Here is a 21,357-nt window from a genome sequence, read left to right on the forward strand (position 1 = left end):
ACATTAAACTTAAGCGGCTCGCCCAAAGCACAGTCATAACTTCAGCCCTAGCAAAAAGCATTATAGCACCTCCTGCTCAAAATACGTTCCCGCGGCTTTGGACAGACAGACAGAGAATCATTCAGAGAGCGACAAAGATGTTACACAACCGTTGCCAGGTGAGATCACGTGAAATTAACTTTGCGATGTCCCTTTGTTTACTTCTGTTTCCCGGTGAGATGACGTAAGAGGCGTCCTCTGGTATGATAATCTTACTATTATCCTGTAGTTTGGGTGTCTTAGAATGTCTTTTGATGTGCAATTATGAAATAAAAAAACTTCCAATCAAACTTTCTAAATTTTTATTTTTGCACTTGCTACCTTTAGGCTTATTTATAAACACAACTTTACGCCCCAACGTTTTCTTATCTGGACATTTCACATTCATAAATGCAAGTTTACAAAGGGCAAACCTATTTTTGTAGTGCTTGAAAAAGAGATTCAAATGTAGATGTGATGTCAACATCTAAAAATAGTAAACCCATTAAAACGGTTACTATTAGCTCCTTTTACAAAACTGCATATCCTATGGATATGTAAAATATGTGTAATTTAGTTGTACACTGATGAGTGTGAGCTTGTTTAAGATTTTAAATAAGAGAATCTGTCAAGATTCTCCTTATGTGTGTGCTGCAACCAGAATTTTTAATCTTTCCGGATTTTAAAACTCCTGTAGTCTGAGCCAGGTTTAAGATTTTAAATAAGAGAATCTGTTAAGATTCTCCTTATGTGTGTGCTGCAACCAGAATTTGAAATCTGTCAGGATTTTAAAACTCCTGTAGTCTGAGCCAGGCTTAAGAGTACCGTAAAGACTGGCGATTCAGGTCATGGCGCAGATTTATACAAAATTCTACCTGAAAGACATTATTGAACATCTACACTAATAATGTCTGATTACTTCGCATATGTGCCTACATAAAAGGTTATAATGGCAATACATTACTAATTAACATTATTACATTATTAAATAAAACTTTTCCATGTATAATATAAAATCATAACGTTAAAAAAATTAACAACTATGTTTTTCAATTTCGTGCTTGACAAAAGATTCCGAGATGCATGTTGTCCACCACATTCTCTAAAAAATAGAATCAGAAAGAGCTTTATTGTGAAGTATATCTGCACATACAATATACATGCATAGTTTTACACTCCATCTTATTTATATTCTTTTCTATTCTTTTTTATATATAGACAACCTGTCTATTGTATTGTGTTATGGACTCTGTGTGCTGCTGTTTTTGTGCAATGGATGTTTCTTTCACCATAACAAATTTATTGTATCTACAAAATGTGTGCTATATACAGCATAACGAAAAATAATTTACACAAAAATGATATAAAAATAGACTATTATCAGGTGGATATAATTAGTATTACATTTGCTTACTATTGCGCAATGCTATTAATTGCACAGTGGGTAGAACATTTAACTTCATGACGTAGATTGCGTGAGGGAAGAACATTTTTTTGTGTCTGGTTGTTTTGGTGCTTATTGCTCTGTAGCGCCGACCAGACGCTGGCTTGGATGATGAGGGGTCCATAGTCATTTTCACAGTCCTTTTCTTACTCTAAATCAGGGGTGGGGAACCTTGATCTTGGAGGGCCACTGTCCTGAAGAGTTTGGCACCAACAAGCTCAAACAAACGTCTGTCGTGAAGTTTCTAGTAATCCTGAAGACTTCAATGAGCCGGTTCAGGTGTGTTTGATTAGGTTGGAGATAAACACTGCAGGACAGTGGCCTTCCAGGATCAAGGTTCCCCATCCCTGCTCTAGATGTATACAGTTCTTGGAGGGTGGACAAGGGCAGCACCAAAATGTCCTGCATAAATGTAAAAACAAATATCAGTGGCTCTACAAGATTGTCCTCTATGAACTCTGCACTGAAGAACCGTTCCAAGGCCTCAGCAGCTTCTTCATCCTCCATGCACAGTATACGAGATAGCTGAAGTGAGACAAGAAGATCCCCAGAGTTCTCCAAGCAACACTGCCAGGCAGTCTTAAGATCCGTCATGACACGCACCTAAGAAACAACAATGCAAATGAGGATAAGGAAAAATATGCTGAACAATAATGGCTGCAACCCCTCTAACAAAACCTACTTTTCGTGGAGACTGAACCACCTGTTTCTCCGGTGGAAACTCAACGGTGAAAACACTGGTTTCATCTACCTAATAAAGCAAATATGAAGTTTGAGCCTGTTTCCTTGAGTACTACATTTTTTTTAAAAGTAACTGGTACTTTTCCTGAGGAGCTGCTACAAAGTAATGTGTTCAAGTTACCTGTACGTGGAAACTTAAGGCTCTTCCTGTTATTGGAAAAAATACATCCTAGTTTGTCATGACAACATGCCATTTTTACGCTTATGGTTTGGTAGTGTGAGCATAAATGACTTTAGTTATATGTGTATGAGTATTAGTGTATGAGAGAGTTTGATAGTGTGTGCGACAGTAAGTGTGCAATATGTCTTGAACGGCAACAGACACATTGTAATCATTTTGAAATACACTAATCTTTACCTTGAATAATGATTGCATTTTTTATATGCACTTTCCAGTCAGCCTGAACTTCCTGAACAGCATCTGTAAGCATAAATTGAAAAAACAGAAATGAAAATCATTCTGATGTGTATTATATTCTTTACATTTTTGTCGTATTCCATGTATATCTCGTTTTAAAGAACCATTGTTAACAATATAAAAATGACTTGTTCTTTTAAAGATTCCCACTTCATATTAAATCATGTTAAGTAACACTTCGTCTAAACAATAATTAAATAAAGCTAGTCTTATTAAAACTTCCCTGTCACTTTTTAAAACAACAGCCCAGAGCCAGTGAAACACTCAATATTTTTAATATTTTTAAATAAATATACTTACTTTTTTTTAGCAGTCACTGAACCCTCCCTTACGAAAATAAACCATGTTTTTTTTGTGGTACAAGTGTAGTAACCATGGTTTTTTGGTGCATTGATTACTTGGGGCACAACCATGATTTTACTACAGCTACCATCGTTTACTATGGTTTTTACAAAAACATGGTTTTCAAAACCATGGTTATTTTGTGATAACCATTGTTTTACTACAGTAACCATGTTTTTTGGTTTTAACTGTAGTAAAACCATGGTCAATTTTCGTAAGGGCTCCCTCTAACAACGTCGAGGGGCCTGTGCCTGCGAGATATATAGGATAACGTTAAATATCAGGATCGTTTTCAATAACATTTACCTGATAATTAAAAACAACACTTTTACTTCAACTTAATCTTGTACGAAATGAATAAAAATACTTACAAGTGGCCTATGTCCGAGTGTATGCGCCTGAGAGTGCATGTGTCTGAGTGCGCATGTGCGGCTGAGAGTGCATGTGTCTGAGAGTGCATCTCGTCTGCAGCCAGACGCTATTGGTACCTGACGACGGTATGTTGTCTCCAATGAGCGAATAATGGAGGCTGTGTTGAAATGTTTTATGGGTTATACCGTTATGCAGTTTTGTTATTTCTCATGAAAACTCCCATAACACGAACCGGACAGAGGAATATTAGAAGATTACGTACGATTTTAGGAATATCACGAACGCAGGTCTCAAATGCTGACAGGCACGGTGATATATCATTATACACCATACAATGTACTCATATATATTTATACACACAAAAACTATACGCAAAGCCTTGCCATCACATTCGGGAAATTCCGTAAATTTTAGTAAAATCACAGGCTTCGCTTATCCCGTGCAAATGCGCCACATGAAATACATATGTGGGGAGGTAATTTCTAAATCACACAAGGTCCCCATATATTACTATTCCTGTGCGATTCGGCTGTGACTTTTACGTTAGGCAACTAAGCAAGAACAATTATGAACAATTATTTACCAATCATTATTATTTACAATTAACTTACAAGAGTTCTTCGGTGAGCCTATTACGAGGTCTCTTTGCCTGCCTACTTCACAATGACCCCTATCCGCTAACGTAAGTACTAAGTACCACTGCAGAAAACCGGAAAGTATTTATAACCTGCAAAATCGTTTTAAGGCAACTAAGCAAAAATTTTAAGCAAAATTTACACATGTATTTTACCTTTAACTTATAAGCGTTCTTTAGTGAGTCCTCACAGCGACGCTCTTTTTCGGCCTAACGTTCTTCGCGGCGACAGCCTATTTGTTAATGCTTCTGAGGGAGTAAAACGGGAAAGTGTTAAAACATACATACATGCTAATAATACTACAATAAAACGTGTGATGCAATTAAGGAAAGTGTATGCGTTTTAATCTGTACTTACCAGTCAAAATTCACGTTTTACATAGTTCTTCCCTCTAGTGACATGCCCGATTCTCCTCATCAAATTCACAACGACCAAAAAATTATCGCCTTGTGTAATACCGACCAATCAGCGCGTTCCTCAAGGCATAATTTCAAATGACCAATCATTTTAAACAAATAATTATAAAATAATTTAAATAACTCACAATTTTGAGTTCATAACACTTATAATCCTAATTCGAAAGGTTTTTGCTGCCAAATAATTTTATTAAACATATTTGCAGTTTTGATTCCAAAACGTGGTATTTTAAGTAATGTTAAGCTATGATAACTTAATGTCTTTATTAATGACAACATTGGGGTTTACAGTGTACAGTATATGCATTTTTTGGATATTATTTTCTGGATAAAATTCACTATTATTTGCAGGTGAGATGTTCTGTCATTAGTTAATTTTTAAAACAAAAACTTGGTTTTCTGTATGACAGTAAATGGTTTTCACCTTTTTCTTGTTTTTACAGGTACAACTTTAATTGTTTTGCTTATAGTCAATATGTCTCATGTACAGCTGCTTTGTAACAATGAAAATTGTAAAAAGCGTTATATAAATAAAGTTGAGTTGAGTTAAACCAAGCCTTCTTTTGTAAATGCTTAGTAGTTTCGCAGGAATATCAAATGAGCATTGTTTTGCTTATTAAAATTTTAATCAGAAGGATTGCATTTATTTGCATTGTAAATCATGATAAGGTATCTGATGTTTAAATAAAGGCATACTAAACATTTATGCAGACTTTTCTGAATGTTGTTCAATGATATCAAATCACATTTACAGCAAGAGTTAAAGCAACAAGAACAACATTATTACATTAGACCATATTTTAAAGTTCACAAATCAGTATTTGGTAAACAATGTACTAATCAATATGGGTAAACACTGCTATTATTATGCCAAGTTATCTGGTGATAATGTGGTGGTGACAATGAAAATAATTTTTTTATAGAAAATAAAAGTTTAGTAGCAAAGATTCAGCATTACGGTATGGAATTACGGTAAAGGAATCTCCTTGTAGGTTATTCTAAAGTAAGGATGTTTCATCTGCAATTTCCAATATGCAGAGTTGTAGTACAAATAGAATGTCTTCTCGAGGATTGTCTCTTCATAAGCTTCAAAGACACTAATAATAACTTCCAAAACTGACTGGTGAGGGCGAAATGAATGATAGAACTTTTTGATATCTGTAGCAAGATCTTTTGTTGAAGACTGTTGAAAAATAGCATCATCTCCCAAATAGACAGGCTCTCCACTGTACAAATAGATCTTTGTATAATTGGTTTGGGTTTTGCTCAACAGAACGGCACCTAGCTCAAATAATTTCCTATATGTACGGTGCACAAACTGGGAACAATCGTAGGATTCAAACCATGTTGTAGCATTGGCTCCAGGGTCTGTTTTCACTGTCCAAGTCTCATAATATACACCTGTTTCATTGTCGTCCTGAACCCACCGTGCCATCTCATTAAACATCTCACCTAATGAAAGGAAACTAAATGAGAAAGCAAGAAGTCTAAAGAAAATAAAAACAATTCACACCATATTTATTAAGCCCTGAAAGAAACATAATGCTAAAAAATTAAAGCTCAGACACAAATTAAGTGGATGAAATGCTTATAAATGAAATTTTATTTACCTGAAATCTCTCCTATTTTCTCCAGAGTCCCATTCTGTTTCCAGTGTATGTCATCTATTCCTTCATAGAAGCATGCAGCTCCTTGGTTACACCAAAATGGTGCACTTACATTTTCTCTTTCATGTGGAAAAGTGCAATTCCCAAGCTGGAATAGCTCATACCACTCCATAGTAAAGTTTCTTCCAGTGTCCGCACTTGCAAAGCCAATGGCATCATGCATGATATGCTGAACAGTAAAAACTCATTATTAGACTAAATGTAATATAGCATGCAGACAACAGGCCTTCTATTTAATAAATGCACTTACAAACTTTCCCAACATGTCACCATATTTAAACTCCCACACAGGAGCCTGAAGCCTGAACACTGAGATGGTATCAGAAGCTTTCATGCATGGTATCTGGCCGTCTGGATCTCCAGTGGGGCAGAATGGATATAAAGCCTGGCAGTAAGGTTCAACATCTGGACGTCTGTCAAGTCTCCTAAAAATTTGATTTGTTGTTGCATGAGATATAAGAAAGCTGGGTCATTCCATGTCAAATCAACCAATTTTCAAATATTTCCCGGGCGCAAATTTTTTATTTTTTCCTATTTTTACAGAAGCAAGACCAACATCTGTAGTGATGAAAGCCAAAATATAAAATTCCACCAATGAATATTTATTACGTTATCAATTAATTTGTAGAGGGAGGTAAAAATGACCATTTTCAGGTGAAATTTGGAGCCATATTAGAGGGGGTAAAAAATTACATGAGAAATATTCCATCAGCATACTTTTTTACACAGAGATCAGTATATCTGTTAGTAAAATCTGTTTGTTTTAGCAATTCTTGATGCATTTTATGCCAATTGTGACAGCTCAAAACATGAAGAAAGGGCATTTTTTGTGTTCTTTTTATAAAATTTGCATGACTGTAACTCCAGAACCGTTAGAGATACCATAATGTCCTTTTAGATTCTTGTAACTGAGCAACTTGTCTTTTGGGAATTACATTTTTAAGGCACCATATGATTCAGTCCGAGAGATAAGGGGATCTAAATGTGGCTTCATGAGAAAACTGTTAAAATGTACACATTTTCAGACATTACAAACCAAATGTGGGTAATTTTTCAAAAATCTGGAACTTCTTTTATTTTGAAGAGGAATGTCTAAAGAACAAATAATGTTGAAACTAGAAATGTATCGTTTTTCCTTCTTTCAATACAACTGCATAAACATTAACTGAGTGCGGAAAGGACACTGAAATGGTTCTGTTAAAAATGATCGGGTTGAGACAAATTAATTTGCTCTGAATAGTTATTTAAGATTGTATATTTCTTTGAGTTTTTAGAGAATTTGTTTAAAGGGATGTTGTTAAATATGGCCCGAGTGAGGAATTGCTCCGTTTGTTATAATCTTTAAAATGAATTACATTTTTGAGAGCCTAAACATGCTAGAAAATTCATAGAAGTTTGCATACTGAGAGATTCATGTCAGAGGTGGTGAAAATGCATTAAGAACTTGTTGTGAGGTTAGGGATGTTCAAACTTCACACCAGCACCCCCAATGTGCACCAGGATGTGAGGACCTAATAAATACTTCTTGCAGCTTTAATTTGAATTGCTTCTGAAGCTACAATGAGTCTAAATATGCAGTATCATAGATAAGTTCCATGCCTGTTAGGGGAGTGTGATAGGTCTCTTTACAAAAGTGTATTTCATAAGCCAAGACATGCCTGTTTAATTAATAGAACATTCCCTTGTTTCAATATGTGAAGCACAGCCAGACATACTAGATCAAACAGTAACCACTGCTATGGGTTATATTCATCGATATCAACACTATTTCTCCAAATTATTTAAGTGGCCACTCAGGACGCTTATGAGTGCTGCATACCAGTCAGTCATATTTTGTGTCATATTTGCGTGCTGTCAACCACCATTGGCTCACACAGCATGAGGGCTGAATAATTTAAATTTTGTTGGTGGCGCTATAGAGCCATTTTGCCACACTTAATTCTGAAACCCATGTCAGATGTAAATTTTCACCACCTCTGACATGTATGCAAACTTTCATGAGTTTTCGAGCATGTTAAGGCTCTCAAAAATGTGATTAATTTGAAGATTATAACAAACGGAGCAATACCTCACATCATCAGTGCTCGGGCCATAATTAACAACATCCCTTTATCCAAATTTCCATATAACTTCTATAGGAAATATAGAATTTTATAAATAAACTAGAGAAAGTTAATGTGTTTGAAATTTGTATGTTTTAACAGTTTCCTTATGAAGCCATATTTAGATCCCCTTATATCTAGGATTGAACTTTATAGGGCTTTAATAATATAGATCTTAGCTTTCCTGTAGCTCTGTGGTTAGAGTATGGCGTTAGCAATGCCAAGGTCATGAGTACGATCCCAGGGATTGCACATACATAGAAATAAATGTATAGTATAATGCAATGTAAGTCGCTTTGGATAAAAGCATCTGCCAAATGCATAAATGTAAATGTAGTTCCCAAAAGAAATGTTGCACAAGAATCTAAAAGGACATTAGGGTATCTCTAATTGTTCTCGAGTTACAGGCAAGCAAATTTTATAAATAAAAAAAAAAAAAACAAATGCCCTTCCTTAATTTTTGATCTGTCACCATTGGCATAAAATGTGTCAAGTTTTGCTTAAATTAACAGATTTTACTAACAGATTTACTGATCTCTGTCTAGAAATAAAATTGCTAGCATATTTCTCATGTCATTTTTTACCCCCTCTAATATGGCTCCAAATTTCAGGTGAATTTAACAAATAGTTTATTTAATACAATTATTATACAATAAAATAATAATATAAATTAATATTAACATAAATTAAATAAAATGTAAATAGCTATATTGACAGATATATATAACTAGATGCCGCATTCAAACGCTTCAGGCATTTAGACGTGTCTGCCATCTTGGAACGGTCCACTGAAGTCCCTCACAGTTGACTAGAATACCCAACACTGCGCTGCGCAGCCATGGCTGTGAAAACCACAAGGATTTAAATTCGCGAAAATGGGATAACCTTTCATTGTTGTCATGTGTTAGTGTAGCAGATATAATGTATGAGCTTATACAACAATACGTATTTTTCGCACCGTTCCAATATGGCGGACGACCTACATATAGCACCCCATTACTTTGTAACTGTTGCCCCGGTTTGTTTTATCCACTGGTTAGGAGTTGAAAGGATTTTGTCAATCTTAAAATGATTTTATTTATGAATGTTAATTTATGTTATTTGGAGTAGGGACATGATTGGGAGACTTAAAGGCTCATTCAGTGAAATCTAGCGGCAAGGTTGCGAATTGCAACCAACAGCTAACTCCACCATCCCCCTCCCTTTCGAAACAGTACGATGGCTGCCAGAACATGGCGAATTAAATGCAAGAGTACCTGCGGTGTATGTAGATAGAAATAGCTCATTCTAAGGTAATAAAAACATAACCCTTCATTGTGTACGCTCTTTATACACCTCTGAAGGCATAGCTACGTATATTATATTGCATTGCTATCAATAGATCATCCCATAAATTACACACTGGACCTTTAAAGGAGAAATGGAAAAATTTGAAAATAGTTAAATTTAGCAGATGCTGTACATTGCGGCACACAGCAGTGGTATATAGAAGTGCTGTTCTTAAGTTAACATTTCGTTATAACATTAAAATACGTTAGAACGTAGGGCTGGGCGATATATCGATTATTAAGATTAGGGATGCACCGAAATGAAAATTCTTGGCCGAAGCCGAATAAAAATGAAACACTTGGCCGAATACCGAACATGTTTTTTTGCATTTCTTCTATTAATTTAGCCATTTTTTTCACTATTGCATAAACTGAATGGTCAAAATGTGCTTTTTATAATTTGTCTTGCTTTTCAATAAAATACAATAAAACTTAAAATAATATTGAGCAAAACAAAGTCAATTAAAACAAAAAATTGAAATTGAATAGCCTATATTAGGCCTATAACTGACTGCTAAAAGAATGTAATGTAAGTTACTCTGTACCCCTACAAGAAAACAGTTCATTAAAAAGTGTCATTCAACATTAGGCCTATAAACTAAAAATACGAATAAACGAAAACTGTTGGATTATTATAGGCTACATTGCGAAATGATTTTAAGAAAAAAAAACATCCAATGCAAGCAATTCTGACTGATGCTGACTGACAACCATATCAGTTCACCTGTCTCCTCCAAACTCCGCCCACGAAAGTTGACTGTTCTCTAAGAAGGTGCACTCGTCGCCGGGATGCACAGAACATACTTTGACAAGTTGTTTAGTACAGCGGACTGAGTGCACGCGACGACTGTATGATGTCAAAGGATGTCGTGAGCGGCGGGGCTACTGTCAGACAGCCCATTTCCGTCTGAAGTAAAGTTACCAACCGGTAAAGACGCATTCATTCGGAAATTTACTCCCGCGAGACAAGTCCCATGCTGTGTCTTTCTCTGACACTTTAAAATGCTCCACACACACTTCCAAAATGTTTGTGTTGTTTGCATTAATAAAGCACACGTGCGTCTCTCGCTCTCTCTCTCTCGCTGCGCTGGTTGCTGCTTGATAGTATCACAAGATCATATTTTTTGCTATTTTCGGCCAAACATGTTCGGTTGCCGATCATTCGGTGCATCCCTATTTAAGATATATCGATATGTTTTTTTCAACGTGATGCGGGATTAGACAATATTGTTAATATCGATATGGGGTGTGTTTGACTTGAAGAGGCTCTGTGGTGTCTGACATGCGCAGTGCCCATGCGCAGAGTTTGCAGAGCACTCTCGCTCTGCGCACAAACCAGACGAACCCCGCACGCCCGCTCTACAAGTTTGCTTATGACATGGAGGAAGCCGCAGGTACCAGTCCACACAGCAGAAGATGATCTGGTTTGTAAAAAGAAAAACAATGGTTCAGTTATTTGGAAATGGTTCGGATTTAAAAGATCTGATGAGCAGCAACAAGAAGCGATCTGTAAACAATGCCATAAAACGGTTATGTCAAAAGGTGGAAGCACAACAAATCTCTTCCACCACCTGCAAAAATGACGCGGCACAAATGAAACGTGATTGGTTGCTTTACTGTCAGTCACGTGGCTTCTTGGGCGGGCCTTGGCCAAAGAAAGCGGTGATAAGGTCTGGCTACGTGAGACAATAGCCTTGTTCGACTTGATGCGGCGCTGCAAGATCCGACAGGCGGATGACATCAAAGTACCGCGAGAGCGATACGAAAGCAAACTTGTTTAAAACATGTAAATTGTAAACAAAAATTATAATAACTTTTTTTTCGTAAGGCACGCTGCGGGTAAAAGAAGCTTCCAACATAAGGCTTGTTCGACTTGATGCGGTGCCGCAAGATCCGACAGGCAGATGACATCAAAGTACCGCGAGAGCGATTCGAAAGCAAACTTTTTATCATTTTTCGAATCGCTCTCGCGGTACTTTGATGTCATCCGCCTGTCGGATCTTCGGCGCCGCATCAAGTCGTTGGAAGCTTCTTTTACCCGCAGCGTGCCTTATGAAAAAAAAGTTATTATAATTTTTGTTTACAATTTACATGTTTTAAACAAGTGGTGTGCAGCTGTATGTTTTCAAATAGGGAAAAACCCTGTCATTGAATTTCTTTTCACAAGCCATTTTAATAAAGGTGATTCTGACATCTCACATGAGGCTTTGACTTGCTAGTATACATTTATTCCACTTTGTAGAAAATGTCGATATACATATCGGATATCGCCTTTCATCAAAAAAATACAGAGATATGAATTTTGGTCAATATCGCCCAGCCCTAGAACGCCACTTCTATATACCACTGCTGTGCAAGTTACTTCCAAATTGTAATACATTACAGATTACTTGTTACTGTTATTTAAAAGTAATCCCTTACCTTACAATATTATTATCTCAGAATTGTAATACGTTACGTGACTCCTGTATTACTTTTGAGTTACTTTCACCAAAATAACTACAGAAGTAGAACTTAACATTCTAAAATAAGTCTTTCTATTTTTGTATTTTAAAAATACAAAATACGTTTTGCCAATCAACCTCTTTAGACTGCTGATTTCTTGAATTAACTAGGCTATACACAAATAAATACAAAAAATACTAGATTAAATGCATTTAAATACAAAATACTAATAGAAAATAATAGTATTTTGTATTTCAAATGGATGTATTTGAATACACTGCCCATCCATGCAGTCTAATAAGGAGGTTGATTGGCAAAAAGTATTTCAGTTTGAAAATACAAAAATACTAAGATTAAACACATTTAAATACAAAATACAATTAATTTTTTTCAAAGGTATTTAAATACAAAATAGTCCCATCTCATCACTGAACTAGATTATATAGAATTCTAGCTAGTCATCATGTAAACGTTAGCATACCTTGTCATTGCTGCTGGTCACAGGGATCTTGCTAACTAGCTTCCTGAAAGCAGCTCAATGACCCCTCAAAACCCGCCCAAAAGGAATGAAAACTAGCCCAATTATTTTCCGGTGTCAAATCAAAGTTAACAACTGCCAAAAGACATTTCTATTGCTATATTTACTTATCTGAATGATTTCCTAGGTATTGTATATATTTTTTGTTCTGATGAACTCAAAATATGTTTTGGGGGATTTAGGAAAGCAAACAATTCTCGGTCACCTTTGACAACCATTATATTTTTTTCTGCTATGGTAGTCAATGATGCCAAAGAATTTTCAGTTGCTAACATTCTACCAAATATCTTTGTGTTCAACCGAACAAAGAAATTTATACAGGTTTGGAACAACTAGAGGGTGAGTAATCCATAACAGAATTTTCGTTTTTGGGTGGAGTGTCCCTTTAAAAAAGATCCCATGTGTGCTCGAGGACACGCACGGAAATGGACGAGAAACGTGTTTTCTCTTCGTAAGACATGCAAAAACTTGATTAAGAAATAAGCATGGTTAAATTTATTGCATATGTATAATGTGTACAAGCACGTCAATGTTTTAGTAGTTCTAGACTGCGTATAGCTGCTCAAACGTGATATTTGGCAGCCGGAAGAATCAACTGTTGTACACTCACGAGTGATTTCTTTCATTGTGCAACGTGACATGCACCTTACGAAACATTGGTAAAAGCATAATTTGGATGCATTGTCTAATACCGCCGCTATATTTTCCTCTTTGGTTGAGCTGAGCTCCCGCGTCCCTCCCTGTACTGTAGCCTGCCTGTCAGACACTCGTTCCCCACACTTTTGAGAGCGGGCCGGTCCTGGAGTTGCCAGGTATTCATCCGAGTATGAATACACATTAAGAATCTCATCAATTAACATTTATCCTTAGAATATAAATAAACATTTTGGCGGCCGCAGTACATTATGAAAGTAGCCCAAAAAACCCGCAATCCGCGGCTCGATAACTTTTCCCGCAACTGCATTTTCAAAATAGCCCAATTGTGCCAGAAAATCGCGACCCTGGCAACACTGGCGCTAGGGCTTACAGCGAACCGGGCGAGGCCAATAGATCGGACCTTTAGCTCAGAGACAGAAATCATGCCGCGTTACAATACAAAATAGTTCTACCAGCCAGAGGGAGATGAATGACACCACACACGTCTATTCACGAACAGGAAATAGAACTTACTTGCGGGATTTTTGATTTGTTAATGTCTCGCGGGCGAAAAGTTTGTTGTAACGCAAGCATTACTGAACATGTACCGAGTAAAATATTACTGAAATTTGACTAGTAATGCCTTAAACTACTGCGTTACAGCAAAAAGTAATATGTTACTGTAATGCATTACTTTTGTAACGCATTACTCCCAACCCTGCTGCTGTGTGCCGCAATGTAGTGATGTTACGCAATGTAGTGATGTTACGCTCTGTGCCGAGGCTTCGGAGCGTGTGTCGAGAAATCCAGGAAGATTTCAGTGAAGCGCGTATCGACCAATGACGTCATAGATGACGTCTGAAGCCTCGCTTCCACCTGAGTGGTTCAGTAAGCGGTTCAATTCAAATCTTGCCGCGAAATTTTGACAGCAATATAAATCAAGTTACACAAGCACATTCACTGCACTCTTCCCAGTTAAGCTCAGACACTTTCCAGTTTTAGAATATTGCCCCTTCTGCCTATTATGACCAAATAATTGATTTACACACATTTGATAGCCCCATTCATTTCAAGCCAATACGTTTATCACACAGTTATTTTATACAAAAATTATATACCACCAGAAAATACATATTATATTCATATAAATAGATTAGTCTATGTGGAAATTGATTTTTTCTTCAACGTTATTGCTAAGCCTTAACTGGCGCAAAATAAAGTATATCACAGACCTCATCAGGCACATCTGTAATGTATCTGCTTGTTTTACACTCTTTGGCCACCAGATGGTATTGTGAGCAAATGAAGCCTCGAGAAATTAACCCTTTTGTGAACCACTTGGCTGAAAAGGTTCAATGCTTCATGGGGCTTCATCTCGCCACAACTAGCGCAATGTACAGCATCTTCTAAATGTAACTATTTTCTCATTATTCCATTTCTCTCTGCTTTAAATCTCCCCAACCGGAAACTGCTTAGGGTTCTGACTGTGAAATGCGGAAGTCACGCATGCATACACCTAGCCAAACACAGACCGGAAGTTAACTGCAGTCCGGGCACGCACGTCTATATTTTTTTATCCTAAGGTTGGCTTTTATCCCTAAAACGTGAAAGCATTTGTAACAGTTCATTAGTTTAGTGCATTTATCAACTAAGACTTTAAAGATCACGCATATTTTTGTACACATATTTTAGCACTTATTCATAAACAAGCTTGTACACTACTTAAGCACACTTTTCTTTTCCCTTTTACGGTCTTTAAAAAACTGCATGTTTCCACGTATGCCTCCTAAACTACAATGAGATTACAGAGCCCAGCTTCTAGCAGCAAGGACACTGAGAACTCAATTTATAGTCAAACAACTGAATAAATCCGACATAAAACACATAGTTTGTCTTAAACAAATTAATTTAAATATGTACGTTAATGTTTGCTACTTTGTCTGCAGCTTACTTACTTGTAAGGCACTGGCCAGACGTGCGTTCCATGAACACTAACGTTACATGGTATAACCAGAATCCACAAAAGAAGAACAGCGTAAATAATATTCACCGAATGATCAATGTCAGAATATCGGTACTGAAACATTAGTATGCTGTCTAAATCCCAGATGTTTAGCTTTTAGTATCACATCCTTGTTTTAGAGAACACAGATCACATGACTTTCTAAGTGTCAACTGATCAGTCACGAGGTTCCTTTTGCGCCTGTCAAAATAAAAGTCACACCACTACTACTACATTTATATTTACATTTATGCATTTTGCAGACGGTTTTATCCAAAGCGACTTACATTGCATTGTACTATACATTTGTTTCTGACTATGTCAATCCCCTGGGATCGAACGTATGACCTTGGCGTTGCTAGCGTCATCCTCTAGCCACTGATACACAGGAAAGCTACTACTACTACTACTACTACTACTTTTAATAATAATAATTATTATTATTATTATAATTCATTACCATTTAACACTATAATACTATGTGTAAGCAAAATAAATAAATAAACAAAACACCATGTTAAACAAATCATAAGGAAATCATAAGGAATCATAATCATCATTAAATCATAAGGATACTTTATACAGCAGCAACCATTTGCCAACATTACAGCTCTGCAATCTTCATTCTCTAAGACATCCTCTGTATGCTTATTTAAAAATTAACATAACAATGATATTTTATCATAAATGCTTTATTTTGAAAACAAGCTACAATTTTCAAGCAAGGGTGAACCAGAGCCGGGTGAACAGTTCGGCGTCGTTTCTATGGTAGCAGTCAACAACGCTGAACTGAAAGTTTGCTTTTGGAGTTGTTCCATTTCATCTGCTCATCAGCCTAAACTTTATAATGTCAGACGTTGGTTCCGAAGAGTTTGACGACGAGCAAGGTTCCTTGGGGGTGAGTGGTTTAATGGTTATGTTTGATTCACAGTTTGGGCATAGTGCTGCAGCAGATCATCGTAGTTGTGTTGCAGGAGTATGAGGGGGATAGAAATGAAACTGGAGAGAGACATGGACAAGGCAAGTCTGTGTTACCTAATGGAGACACTTACGAGGGAGCGTATGAAAACGGCAAGAGATCTAGCCGGGTAACTACCCAAACAATTCTCCATCTCTGTTAAGGTCGTTGAATGCTTTCGTAGTTTATGTTCTCGTATGGAAACACTTATGTGCTATTTTTATAGGGCACATACAAGTTCAAAAATGGGGCCAGATACATTGGAGAATGGTATATGAATTTAAAACATGGACAAGGTGTATTTTATTACTCAGATGGCTCCAAATATGAAGGTAAGTCATATGCTGTGTTATTTTAAATAATAATAATTATTATTATGTTGGCTTGAGAAACAAGCCAACATTCTGATGTTTTACTTAAACTTATTATTATGTTGGCTTGAGAAACAAGCCAACATTCTGATTGTGCACTTAAATATTAGGGCCCGAGCACGGAGGAGCAAGCCACCGGCTTGCACGTAGTGCAGAGCCCTTTTGTTTCTGTGTTGTTCTTTTTATTATTATTATTGCTCTAAACATGCTCAAAAACTCACAATAATTTGCACACGCATCAGACCTTGCAAAAATTTACGTCTGATATGGGTTTTAAAATTAGGCGTGGCAAAATGGCTCGCTAGCGCCACCTAGAACTGCCCAGGCCACTACGCAATACGTACATGCACCAAATTTGGTGGGCTGATAGAACACCCCGAATCATTAAGAAAAGTCTCTTGGAGCATATCTCTAAACCCAACAGGAAGTCCGTTATTTTTGATTTCCTGTGCAATTTTGTAATTTGTTTCAATTTCCAGTCGTCGTACTTTAACGAACTCCTCCTAGAGTTTTAATCCGATCAACATCATCTTCATGTCATTCTCATCTTAAGGCCTTTGCGAAGCTAAATTGCGGAGATCCTGACTTTTCGTGGGGGAACGTGACCCTGGCGGCCTGCCAAAGTTTGGCGTTTCGCCATGAACAGGAAGTTGTTGTAACTCAGGCCTACAATGTGCAACAGGCCCCAGACTTCACCCAGACTTCACACATTTGATAAAAGTCCTGGCCTGAAGACATCTACATGGTAATATTTCAGATACAGTTATAGCGCCACCTGCAGGAAACAGGAAGTGCATGTTTTAAACTGTGATTAACTCCTCATAGAGATTCAAACAGGTCAGCATCATATTTGGCCAGTATGATCTTCAGACATTTGTGATGATACAATGAAAGATCCTAACTTTTTGCTGAGGGGCGTGTCCGTGGTGGCGTGACAAAGTATGATGTTTCGCCATGAAACAGGAAGCTATAGTAACTCAGGTACACAATGTCTGACCAGACCCAAACTTCACATGTTTGAGAAGAGTCCTGGCCTGAACACATATCCATGTCACTGTTCACTCATAGCAATAGCGCCACCAGCTGGCAAAAGGGAATGTGACACATTTAAATAAATAATAAATCCTACTATAATTCGCCTGCATTAATTTTATTGCCTATGATTACACATATCCATGTCAGTGTTCACTATAGCAATAGCGCCACCAGCTGGCAAAAGGGAATGTGACACATTTAAATAAATAACAGGAAATCTGGTACATGTAAATAAATTAAAGTCTTTCTATAATATAACTTCCTAGACCTTTGTGACGATACATTGCAAGTTCCAGACTTTTCATGAGGGGCGTGTCCGTGGAGGCGTGACAAAGTTTGATGTTTCGCCATGAAACAGGAAGCTATAGTAACTCAGGCACGCAATGTCCGACCGGCCTCACACTTCATATGTTTTATAAGAGTCCTGGCCTGAACACATATCCACGTCAGTGTTCACTTATAGTCATAGCGCCACCAGCTGGCAATAGGAAATATGGCACGGAAAAATCTATAATGTAACTCCTTATATGCACGTTGCCCACCGTTCACTGTTCCTGAGGCCGACTAGTGGTGATGGCACAGGGTTGCGGTTGCACTTTTGCGCGAGGGCCCGATCATCGCTGCTTGCAGCTTTTAATTATTATTATTATGTTGGCTTGAGAAACAAGCCAACATTCTGATGTTGCACTTAAACTTATTATGTTGGCTTGAGAAACAAGCCAACATTCTGATGTTGCACTTAAACTTATTATTATTATGTTGGCTTGAGAAACAAGCCAACATTCTGATGTTGCACTTAAACTTATTATGTTGGCTTGAGAAACAAGCCAACATTCTGATGTTGCACTTAAACTTATTATTATTATTATTATTATGTTGGCTTGAGAAACAAGCCAACATTCTGATGTTGCACTTAAACTAATTATTATTATTATTATGTTGGCTTGAGAAACAAGCCAACATTCTGATGTTGCACTTAAACTTATTATTATTTATGTTGGCTTGAGAAACAAGCCAACATTCTGATGTTGCACTTAAACTTATTATTATTATGTTGGCTTGAGAAACAAGCCAACATTCTGATGTTGCACTTAAACATTATTATTATTATGTTGGCTTGAGAAACAAGCCAACATTCTGATGTTGCACTTAAACTTATTATTATTATTATGTTGGCTTGAGAAACAAGCCAACATTCTGATGTTGCACTTAAACTTATTATTATTATTAGTTGGCTTGAGAAACAAGCCAACATTCTGATGTTGCACTTAAACTTATTATTATTATGTTGGCTTGAGAAACAAGCCAACATTCTGATGTTGCACTTAAACTTATTATGTTGGCTTGAGAAACAAGCCAACATTCTGATGTTGCACTTAAACCTATTATTATTATTATGTTGGCTTGAGAAACAAGCCAACATTCTGATGTTGCACTTAAACTTATTATTATTATGTTGGCTTGAGAAACAAGCCAACATTCTGATGTTGCACTTCTCAACTCAACTCAACTCAACTTTATTTATATAGCGCTTTTACAATTTTCATTGTTACAAAGCAGCTGTACATGAGACACATTGACTACAAGCAAAACAATCAAAGTTGTACCTGCAAAAACAAGAAAAGGTTGAAAACACAGAAGACAGACACACCCACACACAAGACACTCCACACACACAACACGCACACAGCGCATCCGTGTGTGTGTGTGTGTCTCTATGTCTATGTGTGTTAGTACGTGTGCATATTGTGTGTGTGGAGTGTTTTGTATGTGGGTATGTCTGTCTTCTGTGTTTTCAACCTTTTCTTGTTTCTTCAGGTACAACTTTAATTATTTTGCTTATAGTCAATATGTCTCATGTACAGCTGCTTTGTAACAATGAAAATTGTAAAAGCGCTATTTAAATAAAGTTGAGTTGAGTTAATGCACGTCATTGTGAAGGGCTGTGACTCTCATACACTCTACTGTTGGTTAAAGCTATATATCTCCCTACTCCCAGCAGAGTCCTTAGGTTTTATGTGAGAAAACCATGAGTTGTTTGTTTTTACTTCTCATGTGTTTTCTCGTGTCTCGTCATTGGCCCCGCTCCTCTCGTTTCCTTGTTATCTTTCCCTGAGTGTCTTATTACCCACACCTGCCCTGTGTCATTATCCCTTGTTTGTCTCTCCCTGTATATACCCTCATGTTTCTTTGTCTCGTTGCTCATGTATTACGTATGTTCGGCGCATGTGTTTGTACCTGAACCCTGTGCTTATGTGCCTGTGTTTTGTATAGCCTCGTGTTCGCATCCTCGTCTTGATGTCTGTTCCCCTAAAGTGAGTTTAGTTTTGTCTTAGTTCTGTTTTGCCCCATTGCGGGAAGTTTTTCTTTTGCATTTTGTTACAATTAGTCCTGTCTGTGTTTTCCCCCATCGTGGGTGTTTTGTTTGGTTTTATTAAAGTCTTTGTGTTAACCCCTTCATTGCCGCTGCCTGCATTTTGGTTCTTCTTTCACGCCAGTTCGTGACACTATGCCTCTCATACACTCTACTGTTGGTTAAAGCTGTATAACTCCTTACTTAGGCTTATAATGACCCTTAATAGGCTTTGTCCATTATTTACCTATGAGAGTCCCATTAAATAAGTTACGAATGTACATGCCACACGTAATACTTTTGGCACGGCTCCCATAAGTAGCTAATGGACACACCATTTTTTAGCTTCTGGAGCACAACTGTGAGCCTTAATGGACGTCATAGTGAAGGGCTGTTCCTCTTATACACTCTACTGTTGGTTTAAGCTGGATAAATCATTGCCAAAGCAAACGAGACCACTGACAGGGGTCTTACTCTGTCTACCTAATTTTGGGCCCTTCCAGTGAATCGCAGATGTGAGAAAACATGGTGTAGATGCACACCGCGCATTTATGTGCACGTTCGACCCGAAAAGTCAAAGAAAAGGGCTTTGGGCTGTTTAAGCATGTGTCACACAGCCGCTGGGCTCAAATGAGGCAGTCAGCTCCGAGACGGGGTCCCCCGGGGCGTCGGGTGGCGTCCGGGTCTTCGGGCAGGCTTCGGGGGCATCGGGCAGGCCTCCCTCAAGTTTAGGCTGCAAGGGGGATGCGCAGGCGTTCTGTGGATGGAGGCGTGGCCAGCGGGAAGCCCAGCCCAAAATAGGTTACAAGGGGCACGCGTAGGCTTCTCGTGTACGTCGGGTCCGGAGCCGGCCCGTAGGCTGCAAGGGGGTTGCTTAGGCGCTCTTCGGGAGGCCCGGTCGCAACCTGATCGGCGCGCGTGGCTTAGGCTGGGACAGTACGTCGAGTCGCCCCCTCGTGGTTCTGCCCAAGAGAGCGCCTAACCCTTCGTTCCGTGACTCAAAAATTAGGCACTTTGGGCATTTTTCTGGGAAAAATTTGGGGTCATCGGCGCGCAGCGTTCATAACTAGCCGTCCGGCGCGTGTCAACTAAGTTACACAATACGTTTGATGGCCTTAGGCATGCAAGGAATTGTCGGGATCGGATGCCAGCAAATCGCCCTCCAATGCTGCAATCGACATCTCATCATCTTCACGCACCGTTTCCAAGTGCGTTAATGAGGATCCAGACGGTGTGGCACCACCTTCTTGGGAACGGTCAGACGAGCGAGATGGGGTGCGAGCGCTCCGCAAGCGATTGGCTGACGGATTTACGCTCGCAGTGGCCCCCATATCACCCTCGCTGCTCATTGGCGGAGGGTATGGCCTTAGCCATTCTCGTCATGGCCCGGGAAGCATGCGAGGTGGTGGCTGGTTCTCGATAGAAGGCAGCCACCCGTGACCGCAATGTCTGAATTGCGGGCAAGATGTGTCCACAAAGGCTGCCTCAGCGTGCTGGAGACCCAAACATTTGAGGCAGACATTGTGTCCGTCCCCC

The 21,357-nt window shown here is 38.2% G+C and overlaps 2 protein-coding genes across 13 annotated transcripts in view; one reads left to right on the top strand and one right to left on the bottom strand.

The window, feature by feature from the left end:
- Nucleotides 1–244: 244 nt before the first annotated feature.
- LOC130550056 (uncharacterized) lies at nt 245–15,279 on the bottom strand. Of its 12 annotated transcripts, XR_008962331.1 has the most exons (8): nt 15,058–15,279; nt 6,304–6,478; nt 5,997–6,222; nt 4,126–5,838; nt 2,562–2,624; nt 2,325–2,350; nt 2,145–2,213; nt 1,001–2,065 (listed from the first exon to the last, which is right to left on the bottom strand). XR_008962331.1 is itself a non-coding variant. In XM_057327399.1 (4 exons), the coding sequence occupies exons 1-4, from the start codon at nt 2,632–2,634 to the stop codon at nt 1,619–1,621; spliced, it is 615 nt and encodes a 204-aa protein (XP_057183382.1). In that variant the 5' UTR covers nt 2,635–5,350; the 3' UTR covers nt 245–1,618. The 12 variants fall into 12 exon arrangements, 1 of the variants encoding a protein (XP_057183382.1); XR_008962329.1 differs by having other exon boundaries at nt 262–2,065; nt 2,562–5,838; XR_008962330.1 differs by lacking the exon at nt 2,325–2,350 and having other exon boundaries at nt 1,002–2,065.
- Nucleotides 15,280–15,783: 504 nt separating this feature from the next.
- Nucleotides 15,784–21,357, top strand: part of rsph1 (radial spoke head component 1) — a 47,356-nt gene continuing 41,782 nt past the window's right edge. The window contains exons 1-3 of the mRNA XM_057327402.1: nt 15,784–16,002; nt 16,079–16,192; nt 16,289–16,394. Coding sequence (XP_057183385.1) covers nt 15,952–16,002; nt 16,079–16,192; nt 16,289–16,394 — 271 coding nt within the window. The 5' untranslated portion in view covers nt 15,784–15,951. The remainder of the gene's footprint in view (nt 16,003–16,078; nt 16,193–16,288; nt 16,395–21,357) is intronic.

Source organism: Triplophysa rosa, unplaced genomic scaffold, assembly GCF_024868665.1.
Source record: "Triplophysa rosa unplaced genomic scaffold, Trosa_1v2 scaffold228_ERROPOS557246, whole genome shotgun sequence".
In the NCBI taxonomy this organism is placed as follows: domain Eukaryota; kingdom Metazoa; phylum Chordata; class Actinopteri; order Cypriniformes; family Nemacheilidae; genus Triplophysa; species Triplophysa rosa.

Coding starts and splice junctions, on each gene's coding strand:
- LOC130550056 (XM_057327399.1), bottom strand. CDS start 2,634: ATGCTTACAGATGCTGTTCAGGAAGTTCAGGCTGACTGGAAAGTGCAT. Junction 2,351..2,561: donor AAATGCAATCATTATTCAAG/GTAAAGATTAGT, acceptor TTCCAATAACAG/GAAGAGCCTTAAGTTTCCAC. Junction 2,214..2,324: donor CCTTAAGTTTCCACGTACAG/GTAACTTGAACA, acceptor TTGCTTTATTAG/GTAGATGAAACCAGTGTTTT.